Source organism: Chanos chanos, chromosome 5 (genome assembly GCF_902362185.1).
Source record: "Chanos chanos chromosome 5, fChaCha1.1, whole genome shotgun sequence".
Taxonomy (NCBI): Eukaryota; Metazoa; Chordata; class Actinopteri; order Gonorynchiformes; family Chanidae; genus Chanos; species Chanos chanos.
Genome location: NC_044499.1, coordinates 25,041,264 through 25,058,270, shown reverse-complemented (window position 1 = coordinate 25,058,270; position 17,007 = coordinate 25,041,264). Strand labels below are relative to the sequence as shown.

At 41.2% G+C, this 17,007-nt stretch overlaps 1 protein-coding gene across 1 annotated transcript in view; it reads right to left on the bottom strand.

Moving 5' to 3' along the window:
• The window catches only part of adcy1b (adenylate cyclase 1b), a 60,886-nt gene that overhangs the window by 3,811 nt on the left and 40,068 nt on the right, over positions 1–17,007 (bottom strand). The window contains exons 8-14 of the mRNA XM_030774819.1: positions 15,795–15,950; positions 14,602–14,796; positions 13,451–13,548; positions 12,939–13,023; positions 11,824–11,913; positions 10,703–10,965; positions 9,572–9,698 (exon numbers count right to left, since the gene is read on the bottom strand). Coding sequence (XP_030630679.1) covers positions 9,572–9,698; positions 10,703–10,965; positions 11,824–11,913; positions 12,939–13,023; positions 13,451–13,548; positions 14,602–14,796; positions 15,795–15,950 — 1,014 coding nt within the window. The remainder of the gene's footprint in view (positions 1–9,571; positions 9,699–10,702; positions 10,966–11,823; positions 11,914–12,938; positions 13,024–13,450; positions 13,549–14,601; positions 14,797–15,794; positions 15,951–17,007) is intronic.

Below are 17,007 nucleotides of genomic sequence, written 5' to 3'. Positions count from 1 at the left end.
ATGTTATAGGTGAATGTATGTTGCAGAGAAATAGTGCATCAGCCACTGCATGAGAAAAGTGCAATCTGACCACTAGGGGTCAGTGTGTAGACAGCATTTGCTTTAGCACAAGAAGAGAACCCACAGCCCTGTCCAGTGTACTAATCCAGTAACATCTTTCTCTCATGTCTCAGTGATTAAGATCCATGAGCTTGGAGAAATGGGCATTTTAATTCTTTTTTTTCCCTCTCTCTCTCTTTTTAGCTCTTTATTCTAGTACATTTCACTCACAGAGAACGGCGTCTGTTTTATTCCGTTACAGTCTAACCAGATAAATGACATAATGAAAATATCCATTTGTAGAGCTTACTTTTGACAATACAAATAGTGCTTTTAATACAGATTTACTTTTTGTCCATTTAGTTAATCAATGGGCATTAAATATTGATCAGAGTAAAGCAGAGATTCACACCTTTGTTGAGGGAATGGTCTCTCAAAGAAATGAAGTACTGTAACAGCCTTGGGACATACGCATGATTGATGCCCATGTAAAGTTGTATATCTAAGAGCAAGTTCATATTTCATATCCAAATATCAGAGGCTCCGAGATGCTCTGACTACCATTAATAATGCATATACACTACACTCTTTTAAGTCTAGCTTTATCAGTCTGTTTAGTTTGTTGTCTTCCTCCCATGCTAATGAGCCTTCACAGAAGAGAAGCAAAGACTGTCTGAATGTTACTTAGGAAAGCAGGCGATTCTGACAAACAGAAAAAAAGAAGGCAGACATTCAAATGTCATAAAGTTAATTAGCTTCCAGAGAGCTGACAATCTTTCTGTTTTATAAACTAATGTTAAAATTTCCTCAAAATGTTTGTGAAAGATCTTAAGCGAAAAAAGAAAAGTCAAACAAATGAATATATCGGAAAGATAATATGTTATATTAGAATAAATCCAGTTTCCCTGAGTGCAACTTTCTAACATTTTGTCCATAGATAAGAACTTTTTTCAAATTTTGTTTAGACGTAGGCCTACTGATGTCTGTGTCTGAGAGCTGCAGTCAGCCTGTGGATCTGCCCAAAGCTACATCATCACGGTTCTGTGACTTGGAGATTCTGAAGGCAAGCCAGTGGACTAGTCTAAGCTGTGGACTGTGGCCAGTACCAGTTCACCTGTCCTCCAGCAGAACCTGACACCAAGTTCAAGTTCAAGTTCAAGTTCAAGTTTATTTAGAGCCCAATATCACTGTTTACAGTCTCAAGGGGCTTTACAGGCCACAACAGTCAAATCAAAATATGACGGCACCCCCTGACTTAATCCTCATGGCGGGCAAGAAAAAACTCCCTAAAAACCCAAGAGGGAAATGGGAAAATGGGAGAAATCTTGAGGAGGACCACAGAGAGAGGAGACCCCTCCTTGGTCAGACAGGTGTGCAATAGGTGCCGACCACGTGGGCAGTTACAGCTGAAAATAAATAAATCCACTGCACTGACACCAGTTAACTCATGTGGATAGCAGAGTCCAGCTCCACCATTAGTTCCTCTGGAGTTTGACAGCTTGTCAAACTCCAGGTGTTTTGTTTTGTTAGCATTTTGCTCAGCTGTAATTCATTATTTGTATTACAAATGTTTTTCTTCAGCTTGATATCATAATTAACTTCTGTTCAGCTTCCTGTCACATTCACTTCTTATTCAGCAATATTCTTGTCTTTTATATTAGGAGTTCTGTTACAGTCAGCAATAAGACACACTCTGAGTTAAACGCTTTGGAAAGTCCAGACTATTGTTTTCCCTTGCCCAGATTATGGGGAGTCTGGTGCTGAGTAGGAAGCCTGCTTATCTAGATTTAGTCTGTTGACTACCTCTCATTCCCATCAGAGGGTGAGGAGTAACCAAGAAGCCTCTGCCCTCAAATGTTATTTTCTGAATTTCCTCCATGTCCTTGACTTTGCTTAGCAACAGTGTCATCCAATAAACAAAGAGATACACGAGGAAGAGATAAATGTTCTCAGCAAACTGAAGAGAGTGGAGTCAATGTTGTCTTGTTGCTATGTGCTTTTTTTTTTTTTTTGGACTCCGGATACATCATTATAAACCCCAGGTGAATTTTCCATTCTGTGTGGGATCTGACACAGATAGAAAAGATGCCAGGGGTCAAAACAGTTACCCTCTGACTCACTGACACATCACAACAGTTGAAAACTCTGACTCAATCACTCATCACAGCATATTATCCCAGTGCATGAAGTCCAGTGGCTTTGTTTACAAAAACACCAGTAAATAGACATATTTATGCTAAAGTTGTTAACTCTACCAAAGTTCAAAACAAACACTTTCTGCTGTGAAAGTTTCACATTTATGAAATATTTCACGTTCCAGACAATCCAGGCTTGAATTCAAGGTACTCAGCTCACTGTCCAGTGGGACAGATATCTCGCCATTAGACCAAGCCAGAAGATGATTGGCTTAGCCATTTCTGTGAGCCACCACTGTGTAACCAACCAGAGAGCTGGGTTCATACAGATTGAGGAGTCTATTGTGAATGTATTACCAGATTTATTATTGGCCTGTAAAAAAAAAAATCCAACAAAAAACTAAATTCTTCAGTGGAATTTAAAAACAAACAAAACAAACAAACAAACAAAACATATCGCTGCTAACAGCAAACTCCACGTTTCTAAGAGATGTAAAAACACCTCTACAGTCTGCAGGGATTTTCAGTATCCAGTGTGAAGGAAAAATGCCAGAGCAGGATGACTAGTGCCATCACAGCATCACAGCAGTGAATATGAGCAGTGTCTCTGACCATCTGGCCTAGTGCTGTGAAACACTCACATCTTCACTCACAGATCTTTTTCAACTTCAACAACTCAGACACATGAGGAGCACTTAACTAACCTGAACCCCAGTGAGTAAACGCAGCACCTATCACACAGACGTGGAAATATATTGAGAAACCTGAGTTCAGAAGAATCTCTGTAATCTTGGGTTATGGATGGCGTTTGCATTTTTAAAAAAAGACAAAAAACACACACACATTTCAAAAATCAAATTTCACAGCTATGCACCAGAACAAAACCTTTCTGTAATTTGTTGTCTGTCTCATAAAATAACTTGCTTTGGCCCGACATATGAGTGAGTAATTGGTTTTTTTTTTAATCGCTTTAAACTCACTGACTCTAAAGCAGTTGAGGAAGCACAGACTATTATTCTTGATTTAAAAGTGGCTGTGTGTCTGCAGGGTCAAGTGAGGTAAGACTGTCAACACCATTTCTTAAACATGTAAGTGACTGGTACGCTAGCAAACACAATCACATTTGGAAATATTTATTACAAGCAAAGTCACTGCACTGTTTTTCCCCCCCCAAACACATTTTTATCACCTGAGTCACACACCTTTGCTAGGCTGATGTGACAGCTATAAATATGGAAGCCAGGTTAAACACTGATGAGGCATGATTTCATATAGGCAGTTTAATAAGAGAAGGTTAAATGAATGCCATCAGTCAACAACACAGCACAAACACCAGTCAAACAACACAGCACAAACACTAGTCAACAACACAGCACAAACACCAGTCAAGAACACAGCCCAAACACTAGTCAACAACACAGCACAAACACTAGTCAGCAACACAGCACAAACACCAGTCAACAACACAGCACAAACACCAGTCAAGAACACAGCACAAACACCAGTCAAGAACACAGCACAAACACCAGTCAACAACACAGCACAAACACCAGTCAACAACACAACACAAACACCAGTCAACAACACAACACAAACACCAGTCAACAACACAGCACAAACACCAGTCAACAACACAGCACAAACACCAGTCAACAACACAGCACAAACACCAGTCAACAACACAACACAAACACTAGTCAACAACACAGTACAAACACTAGTCAACAGCACAGCACAAACATCAGTCAACAGCACAAACACTAGTCAACAACACAGCACAAATACCAGTCAACAACACAGTACAAACACTAGTCAGCAACACAGCACAAACACCAGTCCACAGAGGTGGCAAAAGTAAAAATAGAAGTACTTTTGCTAAAAAAAAAAAAAAGTACTCTAAGTAGAGTTAAACTGACAACTGTTTTTGTAAACTGTGACTATTTTACTCTTGGTTAAGTATTCTTCAGGTGAGATATTTTAACTCTACTTCAAGCATTTTTTTTTTAGCAAAAGTACTTCTGCTTTTACTTATGCCACCTCTGCCAGTCAACAGCAGAGCACAAACACCAGTGAACCGCACAAACACCAGTGAACCACACAGGAGAAACACCAGTCAACAACACAGCACAAACACTATCTAATAGTATAGCACAGTTGTGGTATCTTAGGAGAGATGACCGACGCAGACAGTCTTTTATGATATTTATTTTTCTCTTCCGAATGGGAGTACAAATGCAAAAGTGGCACTTCGGCATCCAATTACTATCTCACTCAAAGCTTTCTTCTTTTTCTCTTTTAGGTTTCACAACGAACATCAACACAGGACAGCGCCACCCGGTGATTACTCCAGGTAAGGTGTTTTACATATACATATTCACGATATTAAATCTCCCCCCTCTTTAGGCTAAATGATTTCCTAACATAACTTTGCAGTTTCAAATAATAACAAAACAAGAATAATCCTCAATTCTAACAATCTCATTCATTAACAAGTGTACCCATTACCATCTATAAAGGTGTACCGCTTTTTATATATATATATACACATTTGTACACATATCAAAGGCGTCCACTTTGCCGAACACCAATGACAAAACAAAAGGTACAGTATGATAACGGTTGCCTTACAACTAAACCTTATGTAACACATCAATGAACAAACAAAAATTGTTCTGAACATTTTGCTGTTGTACTTTTTTTTTTTCATTAGGTTATGCACTTATCTCACAAAGTCTCTCAGGTAAGCTGGAGAATTTCTCTCTCTCTCAGATCGTCTCAAGGTTGTAGTCTCAGGGTTTGGGGGTTGCCCTGGACTCACAGCTTTTCCAGGAACCGTTTGTACAGTCTCCCTCGACTCTGCCTCCATGGATAAAATCCTTAGTTGCCAGAGGAGTCAGGGTCAAAATCCTTAGTTGCCAGAGGAGTCAGGGTCACTGAACCCTCGGAACCGTTTGACACTTCTTCTGGGACCCTCTCTGGATCCGGTTGCAGAGGTTCCTTAGTGTACCTTGCTCTCATCTGGTCCACATGCCTGCGCAGACTTTGACCATTACCGATGACCACGCTGTATGACACTGGACCTGTACAACTGTTAATGACTCCGGGAACCCACTTCGGACCATAACTGTAGTTTCGGATGAACACTTCATCACCAGGTTGGAAATTTCTCAGTTTGGTGCCTGGATCATGAATTTGTTTCTGCCTCAATTGCCTCTCTTGTATCTTTGCTTTTAGATCCGGTATCAACAGGTCAAAGGTCGATCTTAGTTTTCTGGACATGAGCATCTCAGCTGGAGAATTTCCAGTGGTGGAGTGAGGGGTAATTCGGTAATTGAACAGGAATCTGGAAAGCTTTGTTTCAACTGTCTCGCCTGGCATTTTCTTTAGTCCATCTTTTAAGGTTTGTACGGCCCTCTCGGCCAATCCATTCGATGAGGGATGGTATGGAGCAGATGTGAAATGGCGAACACCATTTTGCTTCAAGAATCCCTCGAATTCAGCACTAGTGAAACATGATCCATTATCTGTGATGAGACATTCCGGTATTCCATGTGTGCTGAAACTTTGCCTTAGTTTCTCAATAGTCACTTGGGAAGTGGATGAGTTCATGGCATAAGCTTCCATCCATTTTGAATGTGCATCCACAATCACCAAGAACATCTTCCCTAGGAAAGGGCCTGCATAGTCTGCATGTAGTCTAGACCATGGTCTCTCAGGCCATTCCCATGGATGAAGTGGAGCCAATGGTGGACTCTTCGCATTCTTTGGGGCATTCTTTGGGGCATTCCCCACAACTGCTCACTTCTCTCTCCACCTCTTTGTCCATCCCTGGCCACCATACATATGATCTTGCCAATCCCTTCATTTTGGACATTCCTGCATGTGTGCAATGTAACTGTCTCAACAGGATTGTTCGCCCTTGTGGAGGTACGATCACTCTTGCACCCCACAAGACACAGCCCTCTCTGACACTCAAAGCTAGCCTTCTTGAGTAGTATGGTTGCAACCTGGAATCTGTTACTACCGGCCATCCTTTCAGAACATATTCACGTACCTGTGACAAGATCACATCTTGAGCTGTCCATTTCCTAATTTGTTCTGCATTCAGGGGAGCGGTGTCTAACAACTCAAGCATCAACACCATGTCCTCCTCCTGCTCTTCCTCATCCCCCGACTCAGGCACTGGCAGTCTGCTTAGTGCGTCCGCATTTGCGTGCTGCTTTCCCGGTTTGTACACAATTTTGTACTCGTAGGCTCTAAGCCACACAGACCAGCGCTGTACCCTTGGAGATACCATTTGTGGTACTTGTTTCCTCTCATTGAACAAGGTTATCAGGGGTTTATTGTCAGTGACAATAGTAAAAATCCGTCCGTACAAATACTTGTGGAATCTTTGGATCCCGAAAATCACTGCCAGTCCTTCTTTGTCTAGTTGGGAATAGCGTCTTTCTGCTGGCGTCAGGGTGCGTGACATGAACCCCAACGGTCTTTCACTCCCGTCCTCCATCTTGTGCGATAAGACCGCTCCTACCCCATAAGGAGAAGCATCACATGAAAGAATAAACTCTTGACTGGCTGAGTAGTGCACCAACACATCTGCAGATCTCAACAGTGCTTTTGATTTTTGGAAAGCCTTCTCTTGTGGTTCATTCCAACTCCATTTTTCATCCTTCTGCAGGAGCTGATATAGTGGAGCTAACAATGTGGCCAGATTAGGTAAGAACCTGCTATAATAGTTAAGTAAGCCTAAATACGCCTTTAACTCTGTGATGTTTGTTGGAGCAGGTGATTCCTCGATGGCCTGAACTTTGGTCTCCATAGGGCGCAAGCCTTGGCATCCACAATGTGTCCCAGGTACTGCACTTCTGTTTCCATAAACGCGCACTTGTTTCGTTTCAGTCTCAGGCCGGCTTCTTCCAGCCGCTTCAGTACTTCTCCCAAGTTCCTCAAATGGTCTTCCTCGGTTGTCCCTGTGACTATGATGTCATCCAAGTACACTGCTACCTGTGTTACCCCTTGTAGCAGACTCTCCATTATCCTCTGGAATATAGCTGGTGCTGAGGAGACCCCATACGGTAAGCGACTATATGTAAAAAGTCCCTTATGTGTATTTATGGTCACGTATTTCTGGGACGGCTCATCCAACGTGATCTGTTGATATGCATGACTTATATCTAGTTTGGAAAACTTCTGTCCTCCTGACAGCACTGCAAACAAATCTTCCAGCTTGGGGATTGGGTATTGCTCTAATGAAGCCACCTGATTAACTGTCAATTTATAGTCCCCACACAACCGGACTGTGCCATCGGGCTTCAAAATGGGAACTACTGGGGCCGCCCATTCGGAATATTTAACAGGTGTGATGATGCCCTCTTTCAATAATCTATTAATTTCTTGCTCAACTTTCGCTCGCATGGCGTAGGGGACAGATTGGGGCCTATAAAACTTTGGGGTGGCATTTTCTGCCACATGGATGACTGCGGAGTTTCCCTTCAGTGTGCCCAATTCTTCTTTAAAGACTGAGGCATGTCTCTGAAGTACCTGCTGCGGTGTCATTGATTCATTATGGGTATACTTTATTTCTGCCCAATTTAACTGAATTTCTTCCAGCCAGCTCCTGCCGACCAAATTTGGCCCTATACCATTGACCACCACTAAGGGTAAGGTATGTTGTCTGCTTTTGATAAGTAACTTTGACCCTAGCTACTCCCAAAATATGGATTTGCTCCCCCTTGTATGTTTTTAGACACATCTCAGTTTTCTCTAATGTTGGGCTGACTTGGGTCTTGCATATTTTCTTGTACTCCGTTTCATTCATGACTGTGACACTACTTCCAGTGTCTAGCTCAAATTTGACTGGATGCCCTTCAGTTTTCATGTCGACCTGAAATGGCTTCACTCTCTTTGTGCTTGAGGCTGTTACACTGTTCAGCGAATAGGTAAGCTCTGTCTCATCTTCTTCTTTCTCTACAGCTAAGCTATGTGCTCTGTGAGTATTAGATTTTTCAAAGGCATGCTGTCTCTTACTCTCATTTATTTCTCGGGTTTTGCATGCCCTTGCAATATGACCTATTTTTGCACACTTATGGCATTTCTCATTCTTGAATTTACATTCCGCCGCAACATGTCCCTTGCCTTTGCATCTATAGCACTCAACAAGTTTCTCGTGCTCCATTTTCTTACTCCCGCGCGAGCTTTTACTCTCTGCATAGATCTTACTGCATGTCATGGCTGCTGGCTTCCCTTGTATGTCTTGTGCATGTTTATTTGCGGTTTCCATGGCCAACGCGATTTTCACAGCGTTCTCAAAAGTTAAGTTTGGTTCCGACAACAGCCGTCTTTGTACCCGATCATCATTTATGCCACACACTAATCGATCTCGAAGCCTTTGGTCCAGAGTAGCTCCGTAATTACAATTGTGAGCAAGCTTTCTGAGTTCAGCCACATACTCCATTAAGGTTTACGGGAGTGGGTTTACGGGAGCGAGAGTCGAATTTAAATCTTTGCACGATCTCACTAGGTCTGGGGTTAAAATGGTTTTGGAGGAGACTCACCAACTCTTCGTATTTTTGGTCACTGGGTTTTGCGGGGCTCAGAAGATTTTTCATGAGGCTATATGTCGGTGCTCCCACTGCACTGATGAAAATAGCTCTCTTCTTGTCATCATCGTCAATTTCGTTAGCGATGAAAAACTGTTCCATAATTTCGCAGTATTCGTCCCAGGTCTGTAACTTGGAATCAAATGTCGAAAGAGTCCCTATCGTACCCATCTTCTTTCCCTCCTTTTTTTTCGAAAGAATCCTAAATTGTCTACCTAGCGTTTTATCCTACCCTCACTTCCAGCCGATAACTTCCCCTGCATTCACCGTTTATCTCGTCGCCAATTTTATGTGGTATCTTAGGAGAGATGACCGACGCAGACAGTCTTTTATGATATTTATTTTTCTCTTCCGAACGGGAGTACAAATGCAAAAGTGGCACTTCGGCATCCTATTACTATCTCCAATTACTAGCTTTCTTCTTTTTCTCTTTTAGGTTTCACAACGAACATCAACACAGGACAGCGCCACCCGGTGATTACTCCAGGTAAGGTGTTTTACATATACATATTCACGATATTACAACAGTACAAACAACAATCAACAGAAAAGCACAACACAACACATTAGACAAGTCAACAGAAAAGGAAAACAGCTCTTGCATCCAGCAGACTGAGTCTAATCTCACAGGGCTAGCATTAAATATGTGTGCTGGTACACTGATGTTATATTGCCTCTATTTCCTATGGAATCCCACACTGAAAGCGTGAGAATGAAATATCTAACAGGTACACACATAGAAAGACATTCTTACCCTCCCTTGCTCTCTCTCTCTCTCTCTCTCTCTCTCTCTCTCACCTGTGTGGCCCAGAGGAAGTCCAGTCGTAATTTCAGGTCCAATTGTCTGGAGTGTAGGGCCAGAGCACTGGAGAAGAGCAGTAGGGAGAGGATAGGTTCGTAGACTTGGACATGGACAGACCCAACACTGCCCCTGTGTGCACAAAGCCCAAGCATTCAGCTTTGTCATCCTCAATCCATCTTCAGTGTATGTCTAATATGATGGAACACTCCATAAGGTCGAAAATTAATATCACTGTATTTCATAGCAGATTTTATAGCACATACTTTCACTGTTCCTCTGTGATATTAGAGAATTCCAGCATTAACCTCAGGGGGTAAGTCTAAATGCAGCCCTAGTGACCCAGCTGGATTATAGTGGTTGGAGCTTTAGTCCTTGGTACAGAAGACTCCAGTCACAGACCCATACTTTTCAGGTGTTCCTACAAAGATCTGGATTCTAAGAAACACTCTGATTGGAGGGTAGTATTAATGTACTCTTGATTGAGCCATACTCTAACCCTAAGATGAAGACAAACAGTAAATTATCTCTTTGTGCTTATAGCTAATTTACTCTCTCTCTCTCTCTCTCTCTATTATCTGAAGGAGGCTGTGAGTGGGATGGCAGAGCCCTGATTGATACTGAGGTCTTTTGTGTGACACATAATGAGCGTGTCTTCTTCTTCATATAGCTGAAGGGAGCAGTCAGCTGGAGGACAATCAAAGAGAACCAGGCTGCATAATCGAAAATAGCAATCCACTTTAAATAAGAAATCCACTTAGATTTGCTCAAATCTAACTTGTTAACTTGTTTAAAATTAGAAAGCAACTGGCCTACTTCTAAAATGGCTCAAAATCACCTAGGGTGTAAAACTGGTGCCTGCATGGCCTAAAAAGACCTAACTCACATCTAAGATGTAATCTGTGTGTATTTCACACTGCAGTCTCTAAACTAAGGTACACTGTAAACTGGACGTATAGGCCTAAACTCTAATCTGAAGTGCACTGCAAATTTGATATGTAATCTTTAGTGTAAAGTATGGTGTTAACTGTCATTTTTGATGAGTCTGCACAACCAAACGTTATTTTGGATTCACTTTTGACATTCTCTGGCACCCTGTGATGCCCTGTCAAATGTGTGGAGTACTGTACCCTGTGGCAGCCTGGCGGAAGCCGCTGAGCTCCAGGATGGTGATGTACGTGACGCTGAGGAGAAGCAGCAGGGCCATTTTGGGCAGCCAGGAAACACGGAGGAAGAGTGCCAACGTCAGTGAGCCCACCACGCACGACAGGAAGGCATAGCGGGCACCATCACACGGCAGCTCCGCCATGGTTCGGTTAGCACCTCCGGCCGAGTCGATAATGATGATGGAGCTGGTGGAGTTCTCCGTCCACAGCCAGGGCATGCAGCCAACCTGCAATACATAATTGTGACAAAATAAATGACAAAAAAAGCTGTTTTTACATTTAATTTACAATCACAAATTTAGTTATGTTTTCATCAAATTTTGTTTAAATATTCACGCGGAATCATGAAATCTAACAGTGATCAATTAAACTCCTGCACTGTGTAAACACACTGTATGAATGTTGTATTTGGCCATTAACCCAACAGTGTTTCAAGCATTTAGGACCTTTGTCCCTTCACTACATTACGCATAATCCCTGGCATGGAGAGATTACCTGGTTCTTATTTAAACTTATTACACTGTTCTTAAAAATTAAACACAAAAGAGTGATGGTAAAGGCAAATGTGACCCAAACATGTAATTAGTAACATCACTTTGACACATCAGGCATAATTTGAATGTATGTGATTCATTTTAATAATCATGCTTAAAGAGCCAACATTGTTTACTGACTCAGAAGTCTTTAAACAACACAACATATAGAACATACAGAAGACTCTTACTGTACACTCTTTACTCTCATTTCACCTGTATCTGTCAGGGTGGCAGTAGTGTAGAGTATAACTGTCATTTCAACCTGTATCTGTCAGGGCGGCAGTAGTGTAGAGTATAACTGTCATTTCAACCTGTATCTGTGGGGATAGCAGTAGTGTGGAGTATTGCTCTCATTTCCACCTGTATCTGTCAGGGTGGCAGTAGTGTGGAGTACTACTTGTTGTCACCATAATACCAGAGCAGTATCAACACTGATTTTCTGTTTTGCCTCTAACCACTTTCCCTCCTGACTGCTTTCGCCTTCTTAACCCATCCACTGATCACTGTGTCGCAGGTGTGAAGATGAGGAAGGTGAGCATGAAGGTTTACCACACAGGCCTGGGCCACGGCGTAGATTAAGAGCACAATGAGGACACACAGAACTGTTCGTATCTGTATGGTGAGGCACCCTGGAAAACACTGAGAGAGAAAGAGAGAGAGAGAGAGAGAGAGAGAGAGAGAGAGAGAGAGAGAGAGAGAGAAAGAGAGAGAGAGAGAGAGAGGGAGATTAACACAGTGGATGAAGATTAGCTGGCAGACTCTGAATTTGTCAATCCACTTAGCCAAAGACTTAGGAGAATGTCAAATGCCAAAGCAGTAAACTTCATGATGAAATCATTATTCCACATCAAAGAGAAAAAAGTAGTAAAGAAGTGAAGGGGGTTTAAAATGGAGAAGAGTTATAAAATTTAAAGTCCATTAGCCAACTGAAAATACTTCAAATTAACAGAAAAATAATAGAAGTCATAATATAACACAGCATTCAAGAGAAACTCAAGAGCTACTCAAGAGTCATCATCATTTTCCATGTTCTTTCAAAGTTGAAAAAAGAGCTAGTTACACTACACAGACAAGCCTATGATCAGGTCTTTGACACGAAAAACAGGGCTGTTGTATTTGCAGGTTGTGAGTCATTTTTTCATCCTGAACGGGGGTGTAAATGTTGAAGGATTAGGAGTGAGAGGGAGAGTCAGACTATGTACACGACAAAGATTTTAGAATTGAACCATTTTTGACAACACTGACCCACCAGTGACCCACCACTGACTGGTGACTAGTGCATACACAAGAACCTGTGTGTTTCCGCTCTCCAAATCAGAAGAATTAAGATTGCCCAGTGGAATGAAAAAGAAAAACAGACTGTCAAGTCAATACTCTACATAGCACTGTGGTGACCGAACCAGTCTGTAGTTTACAGTATTCTGCCTGTATGATGCATACAAACATTTGCTGACATTTCCACATTTCTAATCTATGATTAACAGCAAAATCATCTTGTTAGCGTGTTAGGACATGTTGAGAATGATCTGTTAACAAATGGAGTTTCACTTCAGTAACAAAGCTGTCTGTTAATGCATGCAGATGACCTGTGTAATGGAACAGAACAATTACAATGCAACCATAGATAAACAAAAAGTATTGATGTTTACCAATGTGCTTTGTACCTGTACTTTTGTGATGTGCAAGTACATGATGCAAGCTACTAGGAAACAGATGCAGAAAACCAACATCACCAACACCACCGTTCCCCTGTGTGTGTGTGAGAGAGAGAGAGAGAGAGAGAGAGAGAGAGAGTAAAGATTAATGTGTGCTCAGAGGTGAAAATTTTTGCTAACACCTTGCACTATGCGACAGCATATTCATGTTAGCACTAGTGTAAAGATGTTGAGGGTTGAAAAGTGAACATGGGTAAAATCTTAAGCACCTGCCACATGTAATTTAAAGGCAAAAACCTCACTTTTTCATATGTTTTAGCGTGTCTGAGCCTGTTAGTATGTACACTAGCTTTTGAATAAGAGTTAAACTGAGGTAATTGTGAAAATTAAAAATGGCAACCTCACGGTGTAATTTTAACAATGAAAACACAGCACCAGATAGCATTCATCCTAGCACTACCTTGAATAAGACAAAGCTGACAAAAAGAGAGAGAGAGAGAGAAAACGGTTTTGTCTCGTACTGTGGCATGATGAGAAGGTAGATGAAGCCAAGCAATGCGGCGAGTATTAGAGAGAGGACCACTGCTCCAGTGAAATACTCATCATACAGCTGGTGGTACTGACAAAAAAAAGACAGAAAAAAACACACTTTCAAAACAGGAGGGAAATACAAAGACAAAAAAGACATTGAGAGCACAGGCTTATAGCAGAGAAAACTGGATTAAACTGTGTATAAAGGAACATGAACCACAGAAATGTTTCAAGATCTGTAATTCTTTTATGTGTGTTTATGTGTGTTATCTGTAATTATTTTATGTGTATTTATGTGTGTTATCTGTAATTGTTTTATGTTAATACTAAATAGGGACATCTTAACTGTAACTTGGTTTTCCCCTAAAAAAAAGGTGTATATATTGAACAGTGCATCTCATAGGACACAGAACAGACTCCTAACTGAACCAGTCACCTAATTATCAACTCACACAGAGTCAGGTATGTGTGTGCAGAGCTAAACTAAAAAAGGTGTTAAAAAAGAGGTTAAAATTGCAGCAAGGAAAGTGAGATAATGAAAAATGACAATGCGAAAACTCAGAATAACATGGAAGCTTTTCTGCAGTTCTTTCTTTCAGGCTAATCATGTCTACAGTTCAGTAGACACAGGGATAGGAAATATGGTCTGGTAGTTAACTGGTTCTGACTGGACTAATTCTTTAAGGTCACGCCCTGTGTTTCATCAGTGGCTTTGACTGATAAATTGGGAAGTGTTACCAGAGTGTCCATACCCAGTCTCATGCATACAGAGCTGTGGCCGTCAGTATTGGGGTGATTCACTCTGTGGTCAAAGTGTATGCACTCAAAAACCCATTATAGACATCTTACCTTCAATGATTTGAAATAAAATATCAGCAGAAGTACTGATGCTTGAGATATATGCCATGGAATTACAGTAACTATAGCTCAGTGAAACTGTTGAGCTGAGCACAAAAAAATAATGACAACTTCCACATGAGTCCATATCTGTTTGTCTATGGACCTATGGAGTTTACAGAAGGTCCGTCTGTCAGATTCCTGATCTCTGTCTGTCTGTTTGTCTGTCTGTCTATGGACCTGTGGAGTTTACAGAAGGTCCATCTGTCAGATTCCTGATTCCTGGGGGAAGTCGGACTCTCACCCTCTGTTCTCGTTCTGTACATTTGTACATGAGTGTGAGGAAGTGCAGGTCAGCCGTGTCTGATTCGGTCTGGCGTGCTTCGATAAGACGACCGATGTAGCGGTTGACACGTGTACCGGGGCTGCTCTGTGTCACATTGGCTGACACGGATGTACGGTTCCGTAGCTTCTCTGGTGCCGAGCGTAGCACCCTTCTCTGTGAGGAAAAAACAGGAGAATCTGGGGAAATGTAGTTTCACAGAAGCTCATTAATGTTAATTGCAGCTGGGCTTTGATAGTTATGAGGTTATAAGAAACTAATTCTTGTCAAACAACACCCATCAGAGCAATCACTGGGGTGAAATATTCTTAATGGCTGCTTTGTTGGAACAGTGCCAATTCTACACTTACTACAGTCCAGTTGCACAATTTAATCTTCATTAAGCTCACTGTATGAATTACCAAGAGTAAACTCCTCTCCAAAGTCTAGAAAATGTCATCAAGGACAAGACATCAAAAGAGCTGAGAGAATTTTTTTTTAAAAAAAAGGAAAGACCAAAGGCCACAGTAAGAGCATAAAGGCATACAGAGAGCTCTGGTCCAAGGGAGAGTCCCCCATCCAGACAGACCAATGCTCTAATGCCAGTGTGTTAACATGAGTGTGTTGGTGTGTTTAAGTGTTTTTTTGTCATGTGTTAAAATGAATATCTGGATTTTCTGAGTAGGTGTGTATGCCTGAATGAATGTTTTGTGTGTGTGTGTGTGTGTGTGTGTGTGTACCTTAGAGCTGATACATTTCATTTAAAAGTCAAATATTCTGTAAATGTTTAAATTAGTTTTATTCTACAGTAAGGCAGGATATTCAGTATTGTATAATGGTTTGGTACAATCACTTTTGCAAATGTTTACTATGAAGTTTTAAGATGCCATCGAAACCATGGCTCAAAGTAAATATAGCACAACAGACACAAAAACAGAGTTGAGTACAGATTTTTTTTTTTCTATTCCCCAGAATAGAAACACAGACAGTGTTTTGAAAAACAGGCCATGCTGACCCAAACCATTCAGCTACTTTCTGTTGACACCTCTGGCATGGTGGAACGACTTCCTGCAGATCTACGCTTCACAGACAAACACCAATACACACATACACACACACACCCATACAGACAGACCTTGTCACTGTGCTTCAGACACACACACAGAAACACAGACCTTGTCGCCATCCTCACAGTTCATGACGTTGGAGAAGGGGATTTCTGCCTTGAACATCTTGCGACAGTGCATTAGCTGCACCAGTAAGTAGCACACGGTTTTGAACTTCATCTTTTTGGCAGGCTTTATGTCCGAGAGAATGAGTCCGGGGAAGATCTGTCCACACACACACACACACACACACAGGCACACAGAGACACACACATTAAAAAAAGTGTTCTCAATGTTAGCAAAGGCCTGGAACTACTGGCTGTAGACTTCACTTATTAAACAGAACCGGGACACCAATTTTTAATGAACATTCTAAAAATGTTCACAAGTAGGTCACCATCAGCAATACCTCTGATATATAAACTAAATCTGTTATCCAATAGGCACTGGAAACTTCTCTGATATATAAACTAAATCTGTTATCCGATAGGCATTGGAAACCTCTATGATGTATAATCTGAACCTTTAATGAGATGGCAATGAGATGTGGTATTGTGGCAATACCTCTGATATATTGTCTGAATAGATCATTCCTCTATGTTACCTGATAAGTATCAGGACCTGGTGTATTAGCTAAATGTTCTATGACGGGCATTAGTAACATCTCTGATGCGCTCGTTTCAGCATACGTTTACGATGACTATCAATAGCATCTCTGATATATTAACTGTATTAGTGTTTTCTCATAGGGTTAGCATCTCATCTGAAGTTGATCTTAAGCTATAGCTACTAGCACCTCACCCATGCCAATAGCTGCTATTGTCCAATGACATTTCTGCTTACTATGGAATATGATTTCAAACTGTTCACTGTAGTTTAAGAAACTTTTATTGTGAACATGCAGCTAATGGAAAACAGTTTGCAGTTCACAAATGTTACAGGTCCTTACAGATTTCAATGTTAGAAATGATCAACATTCAGATTAGAAATGATCAACATTGGACAGAACACCAAGGTGAAAGCAAGGGGCCAATGTTTTTCTTTTTCTTTTTTTTGAAAGAAAAAAAGAAAAACTTCCACCATCAGTTTTGACTTTGAGTGCACCATTAATGTTTCCTAATAAAGTTAGCTCCCACACTAAAACAACACCCTAACATCTTATGCCCTTTTAACAAAGCACAGTACCCCAGCAGACAGAGGCTGTAGAATACTGTGGAATACACTTACGATGGGGCAAATATAAAATATGAGGGGAAATGATATTACAGTGAGATAAGAGAAC